General features: G+C 45.0%; 1 protein-coding gene across 1 annotated transcript in view; it reads left to right on the top strand.

Annotated features, from left to right (window-relative positions):
• The window catches only part of LOC126334915 (uncharacterized), a 549387-nt gene that overhangs the window by 381271 nt on the left and 154059 nt on the right, over positions 1-14057 (top strand). Inside the window, exon 3 of the mRNA XM_049997637.1 lies at positions 6177-6293. Coding sequence (XP_049853594.1) covers positions 6177-6293 — 117 coding nt within the window. The remainder of the gene's footprint in view (positions 1-6176; positions 6294-14057) is intronic.

Genomic DNA, 14057 nt, shown 5'->3' with positions numbered 1-14057 from the left:
GGTTTTGGCATCCACACCTTGGATACATGCTAGAAATAGTTTAAAAATTCCTATAAAATCTTCCAAAAAATTTATGCTACCCACATTAGCTGTTCGTAGTTCCTTTATTACAGGATCGTTCACAACCGGCATCACGATGATTCAGTGGCATCTGTGGAAAAAATGTGAATGAATAAGGAGGTATAATAATGGTAAAAATAAGGCAATTGATCAGAAAGATTGGGGAAGAAATGCTCACATAACTAATTTAACATTGGTTCCTGAGAAATACACGGCATACCAACGTTCGGATGCCGGTTGACTTGCCAGAACCACATAAATTGGATGGTTATAAAATGAAATATAAAATAATTTCAATGCTTAGCAGGAGTAGAAATTGTACGTCAACATTGCGAGCCTCGGATATGGACCTAAAAAAGGGGTTGAAGTAAGACCCTCGAGGAAAACTATACGGAATGAGCTTCTGTTTGCGTATAAAAATGTAAAGACTCACCAGTGTTGAAAAATCAATGAAAAGCGATTAGCAAAAAGCATAGACGTATACCGCTAGTGGAGTGCACAGACGACAGTAGAAACACCATTACGTACGAAGACTGGGAACCGTTACAATATAACAGAGGAAAAGGACAGTAATATAACAAATACATAGGGGGCAATTACAGGGTGCTGGGTACGTATTTCTTGTATTACTCACTGTCTCTTTCCTCCTTCAGTGTGTAACGGTTCCCAGCCTCCGGTTTCTACGTAATCGCGTTTCTTTCGCCTCAATTTCCATTTCCATACTTGCTGGCCGCTTCTCTCGGGCGCACTGCGCGCCTGCAGTTTCAATTTCTCTTATGTCAAATGAGCTGTTAGGTGTTCTGGCCTTCCTATTTCCGGATAGTGTTGATTTTTCATCACTCGTGAGTCTTTATATTTTTGTATGTAAACACATGTTCATTCCGTATAGTTTTCCTCTGGCGTATTACTTCTAATTCTTTTTTTGGTCCATACACGGGGCTCACAGTGGTCAGATGTTCATGTACACTTTCTGCTCCTGCTACGCATTGATTAGTATTTTGATGTGTCATCTTGCAATCATCCAATTTACGCGGTTCTGGCAATTCGAACGCCATCCGAACGTTGGGAGACCGTGTATTTTTAACGAACCAACGTTAAATTAGCTTTGTGGACATTTGTTCCCCTGTCTTTCTGGTTCAATGTCTTATTTTTACCGTTACTATACCTTCTAATTCATATTATATTTTTTCACAGATATATTCTCCTGAAGACACTATTAAATCGTAGCGAAACCGACTGTGTGTGTTCCTGCAACAAAGAACTACTAATAGCTAATGCAGATACCAAAAGTTTTTAGAAGATTGTAATAACTTTTTGTTTAATTTTAAAAATATCAATTATAATAGCTGGGAACCTGCTCGTCTCACAGGAGAATACAGCGGCTTAATGACTCTCTTCCCAATCGCATCATTGGGTGTGTCCAGGCCAGAGGGGTGCCACATTGTACTCATAAGTGGGCTCACACTGCCAAGCGGGTTGTAACTTTGGCTGGATTTTGTAATCACTGGAATAACGTCACATACCCTCTCGATAGGTGAAGTGTCATATCGTTCCCTCCTCCGCTTCTGGGTGCTTTTTTTGTCATGCAGTGTGTTTCAATGAGAAAGCCAATCTTATCTGTTGCAATTTGCGTTAATAAACCTCGCACTTGGCTTTGTTGTTTAAAGATAAGAGTCTAAGCCACCATGAACCGTTTCAGAGAGATTCGAGATTCATGGAATTATTTCTAGAAAAGCATATCCGGAAAGAAGAGGTTTCAAAAATGTAAGGACCATTAAACCTGAAACACAGACAAAAATAAATATGTCAGTGGTGTCCGACTATTAGGCTACACTTCCTGCAACAAGAAGGGTGTGAACATACATATTTTTGAAAATGTGAAGAAGTCTTCCCTGTAAGTTACCGCATGTTCCACTTACAACGTTTTAAATCTGTTATCTGTTCTGTGAAAACAGCAGTGGTTCACTTATTGTACCCACGTCTATTATCTGTCTCTAAGCCGTTTCTTGCAAGAAATAATACAAAATACCATTGACAACCACTCAGCATACACAGAGTGTTGGGGCTAGAGGTCCACACAAATCCTTAAAACAAAATAATTCGACATCTTATGTTGTTGAGTAAATACACAATCGATAGACACTGTCCAAGATGTGATCCGCATCATTTCATGAACAGCCGCTGAGACGCATGGCGCGCCAGTGACAGGGCACACCTATTTAGACACGTTGGGCAATTATATAGTTCCACAGATGCCTCCCGACGTCATTTTCCAGCAGGATGTTGCCTCATCTCACTATTATGAGGATGTTACCCCATTTCTCCATGAGAAGTTTCCTAAGCCTTGGATCAGAACGGGATAGTCCCACTGCCTGGTCCCTTCGGTCTGCCAATCCGCTGGATTTCAGTGCATGGGTTTTATCAAGAACTTTGTATAAACGACAAGAGTTTGAGATCTGGTAGATCTGAGGCAACGGAGTAAACCGCAGTAGAGGCTATAAGACAAGCTGTGCTTCACAATATCTGGCGAGAAGTGAAGTAATGTAACGACTTCTGTCGAGCTACAAACTGTAACAACATGCATAAAAGTGTTTGAGCTCCTGTGTACAATGTTGGGAAAATAAAAGTATAAACCGTAATAGGAACTGAAATGCAAAAAAAATGTTTTTCTATACCTCTGGCCCGGAGAACCTGCGTATTCATCGATCCTCAAGAGAGTCCTGACTGTTTTGATTGTAAACGAGGGCTTTACATCATACCGCGTTGTTGTTAATACTATTTTGACCAGCCTCTGAAACATAATTCCTTAGTACATCCAAATTATCAACAAAACACTGAATTGCTCTCATTCCGAGGTAGCCAGCCATTACATTCTAAATGTACAAGGATGGTTAGAAAAGTTCTCGGAATTACCACGAGAGGTCAGCGCTAGCGCAACAAGTTATTCACGTGATATTCATCGGACTGTTGCCTGTAAATAACGTGCCACGTCAGTGCTCTTGGAAGAAAGCTGTGGCGGTGATGTGACTGGAAAAAGTAGATTCGAGCAGTGAGTACGTACTTTGTAAAGAAAGGTATGAAAGCAAAGGACATTCATGCCGATTTCCAGAATATACTGGGGGACTCTGCTCCTTCATATTTAACTGTTGCGAAGTGAACATATGAATTTAAATATGGTGGTGAGAGCTTAGATGATGATCATCGCAGCGGTTGGCCAAGAAGAGTCACTTCTTCAAAAATCGTAGCAGAAGTTCACAAAATGATCATGGAGGACCGCCGATTGAAAGTGCGTGAAATTGCTCATGTTTGCCAGATGTCATCTCAAAACGGTATATCACATTTTAACTGAAGAATCAGAAATGAATAAATTATCTGCAAGATGGGTGCCGCGAGTCTTGATGCTGGATCAAAAACGCATGAGAATGGACATATCGGACAATGTTTGGCTCGTTTTAAGAGAAACGAACAAGATTTTTTGCCCCGGTTTTTAACCACAGATGAAACTTGGGTGCACTACTATACCCCAGGGACAAAGCAATAGTCATAGCAGTGCAAACATCATGAGTCTCCGACACTAAAGAAAGCAGAGATAATTCCTTCGGCAGGATGGTCATGGCATCAGTGTTCTGGGATGCGAAGGAGATTGTTTGTATATTATCTCTCCACTGGGCAAACAATTACTGGAGAATACCATTCTAACCTCCTGGACAAATTGCAACAAAAGATACGCGAAAAAAGGCCATGTTTAGCAAAGAAGAAAGTCATCTTCCATCGCGACAATCTGCGCCCGCACACATGTGCCGTCGCCATGGCAAAATTACACGAACTAATGTATGAATTGTTCTCACACCCGCCTTATTCACCTGATATGGCTCCGTCAGACTTCCAGCTCTTTCCAAAACTGAAAGTTTTGCTTGGTGGATTCACTTCAAACGAAGAATCGATAGCCGGAGTTTACAACTGTTTTGGAGGCCTGGAGGAAACTAATTTTCGAGATAGGATCAAAGCACTGGAACATCGGTGGACCAAGTGCATAAATCCACAAAGAAAGTACATCGAAAAATAAAAAAAGAATTCGGTGATACAAGTTCTTTTTTTCTATTCCGTTGCGAGAACTTTTCAAACCACCCTCGCAGTCTGCAACTGTGATAAAGATTCACTTTTTACGCTCATATATTTCAAAAATTAACCGAGGTTAATTAATATCCGCTCTACACCTTGCACGGCTCAAGAAATTAATGAAGTGACAATATTGAATATTACGAGGGAAAATTAATTACAAGATTTCATTCTCCAGTTAATGGATTTTTTTTCGTTGCCGTTTTCACCCGTTCCTTCGAATAACGTTTTTAACACCCAGTGCTCTTGGGAATAAACATCCGACACGTAGGTTTTAGCTATGTTTAGCTCATCTGGACCGTGAGCTGATGCAATTCAGATGACAATATTCCCATATGTTACGTTGTTTTGTCGCAATTTTAACACAGGAGTAACAAGTTATGCAACAACACTACTGGCCATTAAAACTGCTACACCACGAAGATGACGTGCTGCAGACGCGAAATTTAACCGATAGGAAGAAGATGCTGTGATATGCAAATGATTAGCTTTTCAGAGCATTCACGCAAGGCTGGCGCCGGTGGCGACACCTACAACGTGCTGACATGAGGAGCGTTTCCAACCGATTTCTCGTACACAAAGAGCAGTTTACTGGCGTTGCCTGGTGACACGTTGTTGTGATGCCTCGTGTAAGGAGGAGAAATGCGTACCATCACGTTTCCAACTTTGATAAAGATCGAATTGTAGCCTATCACGACTGCGGTTTATCGTATCGCGATATTGCTGCTCGCGTTGGTCGAGATCCAATGACTGTTAGCAGAATATGGAATTGGTGGGTTCAGGAGGGTAATACGGAACGCCGTGCTGGATCCCAACGGCCTCGTATCACTAGCAGTCGAGATGACAGGCATCTTATCCGCTTGGCTGTAACGGATCGTGCTACCACGTCTCGATCCCTGAGTCAACAGATGGGGACGTTTGCAAGACAACAACCACTTGCACGAACAGTTCGACGACGTTTGCAGCAGCATGGACTATCAGCTCGGAGACCATGGCTGCGGTTACCCTAGACGCTGCATCACAGACAGGAGCGCCTGCGATGGTGTACTCAACGACGAACCTGGGTGCACGAATGGCAAAGCGTCCTTTTTTCGGATGAATCCAGGTTCTGTTTACAGCATCATGATGGTCGCATCCGTGTTTGGCGATATCACGGTGAACGCACATTGGAAGCGTGTATTCGTCATATCCATACTGGCGTATCACCCGGCGTGATGGTATAGGGTGCCATTGGTTACACGTCTCGGTCACCTCTTGTTCGCATTGACGGCGCTTTGAACAGTGGACATTACATTTATGATGTGTTACGACCCGTGGCTCTACCATTCATTCGATCCCTGCGAAACCCTACATTTCAGCAGGATAACGCACGACCTCATGTTGCAGGTCCTGTACGGGCCTTTCATGATACAGACAATGTTCGAATGCTGCCCTGGCCAGCACATTCTCCACATCTCTCACCAAATGAAAACGTCTGGTCAATGGTGGCCGAGCAACTGGTGCGTCGCAAAACGCCAGTCACTACTCTTGATGAACTGTGGTATTGTGTTGAAGCAGCATGGGCAGCTGTACCTGTACACGCCATCCAAGCTCTGTTTGACTCAATGCCCAGGCGTATCAAAGCCGTTATTACGGCCAGAGGTGGTTGTTCTGGGTAGTGATTTCTCAGGATCCATGCACCCTATTTGCGTGAAAATTAATCACATGTCAGTTCTTGTATAATATATTTGTCCAATGAATACCCATTTATCATCTGCAATCCTTTTTGGTGTAGCAATTTTAATGGCCAGCAGTGTAGAAGCACCGTAGTCTTCAATAAAGGAAAAAAACATATAAAGGGAAGAATATTTTATGTACGTACTTTATATTGACACAAGGTATCGCGACGTGATTTTTTCCTACACGTTATACGTCGCCACAACCACCACAGTAGCTAGTTGCTGCTGTAGACCGCCTCTGCCAGACCCAAACTGAAGCGGCTGTCCGTGTGTCCACAGTTCCACCAGACGCTGCGCACCTACATGAACGACCGCGTCTGGGACTTCCACTTCTACGTCAGCAAGACGTGGCCCGACCAGCCAGTGTGCCTGCACTTCCCTGGGATGACCAATTCGGTGAGTACTGCTACCCTGTGCACTACCATTCAAGCCACTGTCCAATACAACACGCACCGTGATATTCGAACCGAATACAACGGAGTCGGGATATCGTGGCAATGGGGCATAGAGGTCCAACCAGAGTGACAGACAATTAAGTCAGTTGGACTCCACGGCGTCATCGTCGTATGAGGCGGAAGGAACGTACTACGGAACACCTGTAGACCAACTAGATAACAAAATAAATGAATGCAGGCCAAGGTCTTTAATCACGACGCTCTGTCTTCCCTCAAGGATGTTTTGACAGTGAGAAAACTGAAGGATTTGAAGTAAGAATTGTCCGAACATAACATCCATCCTGATTACGTAGGCTTTCCCGGCATAATGAGTCTTGAAAGTCATTTCGGGTTGCTGCCGGATCCTAAAATCAACTTGACTCGTTTTTTGGGCGATCGAACTGGACGCCATCTTCAGGAAAATGCTGCTTCTGCTGATGAGTCCCGCTGAGAACTGACGCCAGGCTGCAAATCGACGTCCTACATAGGCACCGTTCAGTACACGGCGCATGCGCCGCCCATCAAGGTTTCTGCCTTCCAAGACAGGGAGGTGGCGCCGCCCTTAGTGAACACTGCTGGCAACGATATGTCGCAATCAAGGCCGCACCGAAGAACGTTCAGTTTGGATGCGAGATAATACAGGATTCCACGTCTTGCGAAGAGAAAACCCACTGTCTCTGTTGATTAAATTATCAGCCAACCTAATTTCAACCGCCTCTTTATAGACACTGTTCCAAAAACCGGAAATGTTGGCAACTACCACAGTTTCATCAAAATTCATACTGTGTCCCTCATTTACGCAGTGTTCTGCTACTGCCGATTTTTCCGGCTGTTGTAGCCTCGTATGACGGCGATGTTCCAGACACCTGTCATGCACTGTGCGAATCGAACGGCCAATGTAAGCTTTCCCACATTGACACGGAATTTTGTACACACCGGGTTTCCTAAGCCCCAAATCGTCTTTCTCTTAATGTTCAAATTCCTTAAAATTCGTTAAATCTTAAAACGATAAGCCTCCAGCATAAGGAAGAAAGGCCACAGATCTACGTTCCTCTTCATACACCTCCGGAGATGGTCATGGGCGGCGCATGCGCTGTGTACTGAACGGTGCCTATGTAGGACGTCGATTTGCAACCTGGCGTCAGTTCTCAGCGGGACTCATCAGCAGAAGCAACATTTCCCTGAAGATGGCGACCACTTGGATCGCCGAAATATCGAGTCAAGTTGATTTTAGGATCCGGCAGCAACCCGAAGAGACTTCCAATAACATCCATCCTATTCACATCCTTTCTTCTGTGTTTCCATATTTAGGAAATTTGTTTGTGCATTACGTTTTGAACCAAGTGAAGCCGTAGACAGTGATTCTGCACATCTTTCACATCTGCATCTCAGTAATGAAATTTACTCTCTGAAAATCGTTGAACAGAGTACGCTACCCTGAAAGGTGATTATGTAAGAGAAAATGACTTTTTGACACTATACACACATCCAATGCGAGAAGTTTCGTCCTCGATCTCTCGTAACACAACAAAGATGGCATTTTGTTTACCACTCGCTTTTGAATTTTTTACTGGCCGCATTTTTATGATTCCAGCAACTTCTCTGTACAAGGGATCGTGCTGATTTCCAAGGCAATCAAAGTTTGCATTATTTAAATGGATTACATTGCGACCACAGTTAGTTGTACTATCGGATTTTGTCTGTGACTACTGAGTTCCCGGTGTAGCAACATTGTGACGTAGAACATCTGATCATATCCACCTTTAATTTCGTACAGATACTCGAGATGCAGAGCCTTCTAACGCGCTCACAGTCTGTGATCACAATCGTCTTCACCGATCTGAGACATTCATTGCCTTCCTTCACCGAGATGTAGGCTTTTTCGTGTCGAATTTCCATAAATTCCTACTGATTCTGTCCATTACCTTGGGCATATGTGGAAGGAAAGCAGAAAAGCTCTGCCCAGCAGATTCTCATCCGTCGCTGCTCTAGCTCGAGAGCCTTTTCAATCTCCGCCGGAGATGGAACCTCTGCGAATGTAGTTCAGACGTCACATCTCCGCTACGCCAGTTCATGCCTACATTCACACTTCCAAGAGTCCTCGTTATACGTTTTTCTTCTGGGACTGGACGGTGATTTTAGACCTCCTGCAAAAATCGGCACTGATGCTTAACCATTTCTTCTAAGTCGTCAAGGGAGATTAACGGGCGATCTTTCCCAGTCTCCACTACAAACTAGATTCTGAGATGCTCGCGAGAACAGTCTTTCAAATCCCTGTCTGGACATGCAGATTTATGTTTTCTGAGATTTCCATGAACTGCTTATGGTGAATGACGGGATGGTTCTTTTGAAACTGCACAGCCACTTTCCTTCTGCTGCCGGGGCTTGTTCTCCGTCTCTAATTACGACGTCGTCGTCAGGACTTAAGCTGTAGTCTTCCTTCCTTCTCCCTGAGTGGTTTGCAGTGAGGCGATAAGGAAACCACTTACCGGCCGTACAACATGGCGTCGTGTAATGAATATATCGTCGCCACTTATTTATTCAGGAAAGGTATGGCTAATTCCTCACCTCCTTATACTGTTTTGATATTCTGCGGTTCCGTAAGTTATTTCAGGTGAATAATGAGCTGTTTCCTTCCTCCATGCTTTCCAAATTCGGGATACTGTCCCGCCCTTGACTACAATCATGCTCATAAATTAAGGATAATTGCAGAATGTGGTGCCACACACCGTGGCACTACACAATACTGGCGCTAATAGCATAGTGACATAGGGAACACGCACGACACAGATCTGTATGTCCGCGGTATGCTAAGTTGAGAAAACCGTCCCGAAACACACGTGCTACCAAACGCCACTGTTTCCTGCGTATGTACCCCGACATCAATATGGGATATGATCACCATGCACACATACACAGACCGCACAACGGGTTGGCATACTCTGGATCAGGTGGTCGAGCAGCTGTTGGGGTATAGCCTTCCATTCTTGCACGACTGCCTGTCGGAGCTTCCGAAGTGTCGTAGGGGTTTGAAGACGTGCAGCGATACGTCGAAAGAGAGCATCCCAGACGTGCTCCATGGGGTTTATATTTGGAGAACAGGCAGGCCACTCTATTCGCCTGATATCTTCTGTTTTAAGGTACTCCACCACGATGGCAGCTCGGTGAGGCCGTGCGTTAGCATCCATCAGGAGGAAGGTGGAACCCACTTCACCCCTGAAAAGGCGGACATACTGGTGCAAAATGACCTGCCGAAACACCCGACCTGTTGCAGTTCCTCTGTCAAAGACAGGGTGTACGTGCACCAATCATAATCCCACCCCAAACACATCAAACAACGGCCTATATACAGGTCCCTTTCAAGGACATTAAGGGTGTGGTATCTGGTTCCTGGTTCACGCCAGACGAAAACCCGGTGAGAATCACTGTTCAGACTGTATCTGGATTCGTGCGTGAACATAACCTGGGACCACTGTTCCAATGACCACGTACTGTGTACTTGACACCATGCTTTACGGGCTATCCTGTGATCAGGGGTCAGTGGAATGCATCTTGCAGGTCTCCGGGCGAACAAACAAACTATGTATGTTCAGTCGTCTGTAGACTGTGTGTCTGGAGACATCTGTTCCAGTGGCTGCAGTAAGGTCCCGAGCAAGGCTACCTGCAGTACTCCGTGGCCGTCTGCGGGTACTGATGGTGAGATATCGGTCTTCATGTGGTGTTGTACACTGTGGACGTCTCGTACTGTAGCGCCTGGACACGTTTCCTGGCTTCTGGAATCGTTGCCATAATCTTGAGATCACACTTTGTAGCACACGGAGGGGCCGTGCTACGACCTGCCGTATTTGATCAGCCTCCAGTCGCCCTAGTATTCTACTCCCCCATAACGTCATGAATATGTGTTCCCTGAGCCATTTTCTACACACAGGGACCATTAGCACGTCTGAAAACGTCTGCACACTTACTCGCTGCTACGTACTCTGACATGCACCAACACAGCTTTGGACTGCTACCGGCGCCACCGTGCGACGACCGCAGGTAAAATGCACCGCATGGTCATACCCAGAGATAATTGAAACCTGCAAACCGCCCACCAGAGCGTTTTTTCACCATGTATCAGCATTATTCTTAATTTATGAGCATGAGTGTATATCGATTACATGGAACATTAATCTTTAATCAGTATTGTAACGTAATGTAGTGCTTGCTTTTAGGGTGTGAATCTACACTAGTGTCCCAGTGTTAGTTATAATCAAGATATGCGAGCAGATTTTCTGAAGGGTTAAAGAACAAGGTAAGTCACAAAAAACGCCTGGCATTTAGAAGTCTTCACAATAGATAATTAGCGAAGTTCTGACTCCGAAGATATACACTGATGTTCAGAAAAAACGAAACACCTTGAACGACTAGAGAAAGGACGTTCCTATTCACAGGGCATGTACATTAGTATGTTCTGCAGAAATTATTAGCATTTGAATCATGTCGGCTAGCAGGTTCGAGGTCAACTTCGAAATTGCGTCGCAACACCTCCTACGGGTAAAATGTACCTGGGGCTCTGGTTGTCGCTATAAACTGAAGGTAATGGATCAGTGCGACTTCAGTAGATGTGTAATATGCCTCGCAGATGTATCCGCGGACCGTACCGTCAAATCAGTGAGTCGGAAGGAGAGCGCCTTATTGGCATGAGATAATGTGATGCGTCCATCCGGGATACTGCTGTTCGTGTGGAACGAAGTGTGTCGGCAGTGCATGGTTGTTTGCAGAATGGTTCACGGAAGGCCGTAGAACACGACGAGATGGGTCAAGAGAAGATCGACACCTGATCCGAATGGCATTGCAGGTCAGATCTGCGTCCTCCTCTGCTCTGGCGCAACAGTGAAACAGAGGAACACATCACACACCATCAGGGTTATCAGTCCGTCGCAGTTTATTACAGTATGGGTTACGCACGCGTCGTCCACTTTTCTGTCTACCTTTGACGAATGTGCAGAAACGCGCTAGGCGGCAATGGTGTATGGAACGGCCTCACTGGGGACGGGAAGGGCATCAGATAGTATTTCGGACGAGTTCAGTTTCTTTCTTTCTCTCTCTCTTTTTTTTTATGGAGGCCGCATTTTGGTTCGTCGTAGACAGGGGGAGCTGCATCACAGTAATTGAATTCGCAAAACACATTAACATCAACCCAATGCCTTATGATGTGATATGCTTTTGGGTACATCCATAAATCACAGTTGATGCGTGTCCAGGGCCATGAAACCAGCGTGACCTATGTGAATGATATCCTGCGACAAGTAGCCAAATCTTTTCTGCGCAACACCACAGACGCCATTTTTCAGCGAGGCAATTCTCGACATGTTGCTGCGTGAATACGTGCCTCCCTGGTGTCACAGGATGTCAGCCTTTTGCCCTGTCCCGCCAGATCACCAGACTAGACGCCAATCGAAAATGTGCAGGGTATATCGTGAAACGATGGATTCAGCACTATTACCCAAAGCCTACCACTTTGGAACCAGGTGAATGCAGCATGGATGGCTATCCACAGGACACCCTTTGCGCCTTAGACGCACCGATGGACCAAGTTATCTTGGCCCATGGTGGACCCTGTGACTTCTAGGCAACAGGAAGTATACTGAACAGATATAACTCAAATGCTAATCATTTCTGCAGAAAATACTGATGTACATGTCCTGTGAATATGAACGTCCTCTCTCTATTCGCTCAAGTCCATAGCTCGTGGTTTCGCGGTCGCGTTCTCGCTTCCCGAGCACGGGGTCCCGTGTTCGATTCCCGGCGGAGTCAGGGATTTTCACCTGCCTCGAGATGACTGGGTGTTTGTGTAGTCCTCATCATTTCATCATCATTCATGAAAGTGGCGAGTTTGGACTGAGCAAAGGTTGGGAATTTGTACGGGCGCTGCTAACCGCGCAGTTGAGCGCCCCACAAACCAAATATCATCATCATCATCATCCATTCGCTCAAGGTGTTTTCAGTTTTCTGAACATGTGTACATTTCTGTGTGTAGCAAGTGTAGAACGTCTCTTGCACAGTAATTTCAGTACTTTCTGTCGTTATCACACTGTTCTGCAATCATGCAAGTGTAATGTTTACCTTGTTGTCTGAGACTTGCTCTCTGCAAGACCACTATAAATCCCCCACTACAAATCCCTGGCCACGGGAGTCAATAAAGTCATCCTATCTGCTGAGCCCCACGACTTTCCGGACGAAAGGGCACTCACCAACATTTTAAAATCTTTACTCTGCAAGCCACCTTACGGTGTCTCGGCAGAAGTTCCACTATCACTCTACTCTTCTTTGCTCCATTTGGGAATAATGTATGGGGAAAATTCCTGTCGATAAGCTTCCGTATGCCTTGTAATTCCCTGATTGATTTCTCGTCGTAGCCGTTTCGCCAGATACATGTGGTGATGAGGGGGATGGAGACGCGGGGGGGGGGGGGGGGGGGGGGGTGAAATACAAAGTTGCTGGGATCTTCTTGCAACGTACACTCTCGGAAGTTCAGAACTAAATCTCTCCACGATGCACAACGGCTTTCTTGCAGCGTCTGCCACAGGAGTTTGTTGACTATCTCCGTAACTCTGTCGGATTTACTAAATGAACTTGTGACGAAGCTTCGAAGGTCTTCAATGGACCTGTTCTATGTCCGCTATCAACCCAACCTGGTAAGGTTGCCAGGCCGATGAGCAATTCTAAGGAAACGGTCGAACAAGTTTTTTGTAAAGCTGCTTCTTTCGTGTACGAATTACTTTTACTATGGATCCTTTCAGTGAGTATTAGCCTGGCATCTGCTTTTCCTGGAAACTAGTTTTATACTTTAGATCGCTCCGGAACGTTACTCCTAGATACTTTAAGGCTGTTACTGCTTCCAGTGATTTATCGTTAGTAATATAATGGAAAAATATTGGATCTCTATGCCTGTTTTTGCGCAACACTTCATTTTTAAATAAATTTCATTGTCAACTGCTTGCTCCATCGCCAATCGTCGTTCTTCTGCAATCTTCTGCCATTTCACGTTCGCGTTAAAACATTCCTGCAGACAACAGCATTATACCCGGACAGCCTCATGGAACTTGCAACTTTACAGACTAGACCATTTATGTACATTGCACATACGAGTAGTAACGGCCCTGTACTAACCCCCTGAGTACTTTACGAAGTACATGTACGCCAATTTTTTTCGATCCGTTAAGAGCGATGTGTTGAGTTCTGTCTGCTAGGAAGACCACAATGTAGTTATAAATCAGGTACGGTATACTGCACAGTAGCGGTTCTTTCACTAAACGACAATGCAGGACTGTATCAAATCCATTTCTCAAAGCAGGAAACACAGTATCAACCTGGCACCTTCGTCTACTGCGCTCTAGAGTACACTGGTGATCAGAACGAGTTGAGTTTACATTTGCTACGTTCCTGATCCCGTTATAACTGTTTTTAGTGTGAACAGGGAACACGGCACCTCGCTTTGACAAGGTAGCCATAAAAACATCACCCGTCAATCTTCCTTTCTCGACACGTGCCCATCGACACGCCATTCTGGAGCCAAGAGGAATTTACTGCATTCCTCTGCCTTTTAATTTTTACAGTGGACAGTTATCAGGACACCAGATACTTAAGCCCAACCCTGATGCAACCCATGTTTTCCTAAGGGACCCTACACTGATAATCCAAAACATTATGACTACCCGTGAAATCGCTGGGCTAGCAGGAC

This window comes from Schistocerca gregaria, chromosome 1 (genome assembly GCF_023897955.1).
Source record: "Schistocerca gregaria isolate iqSchGreg1 chromosome 1, iqSchGreg1.2, whole genome shotgun sequence".
In the NCBI taxonomy this organism is placed as follows: Eukaryota; Metazoa; Arthropoda; class Insecta; order Orthoptera; family Acrididae; genus Schistocerca; species Schistocerca gregaria.
Note: the sequence above shows the minus strand (reverse complement) of the source record. Positions and strands in the feature narration are given on the sequence as shown.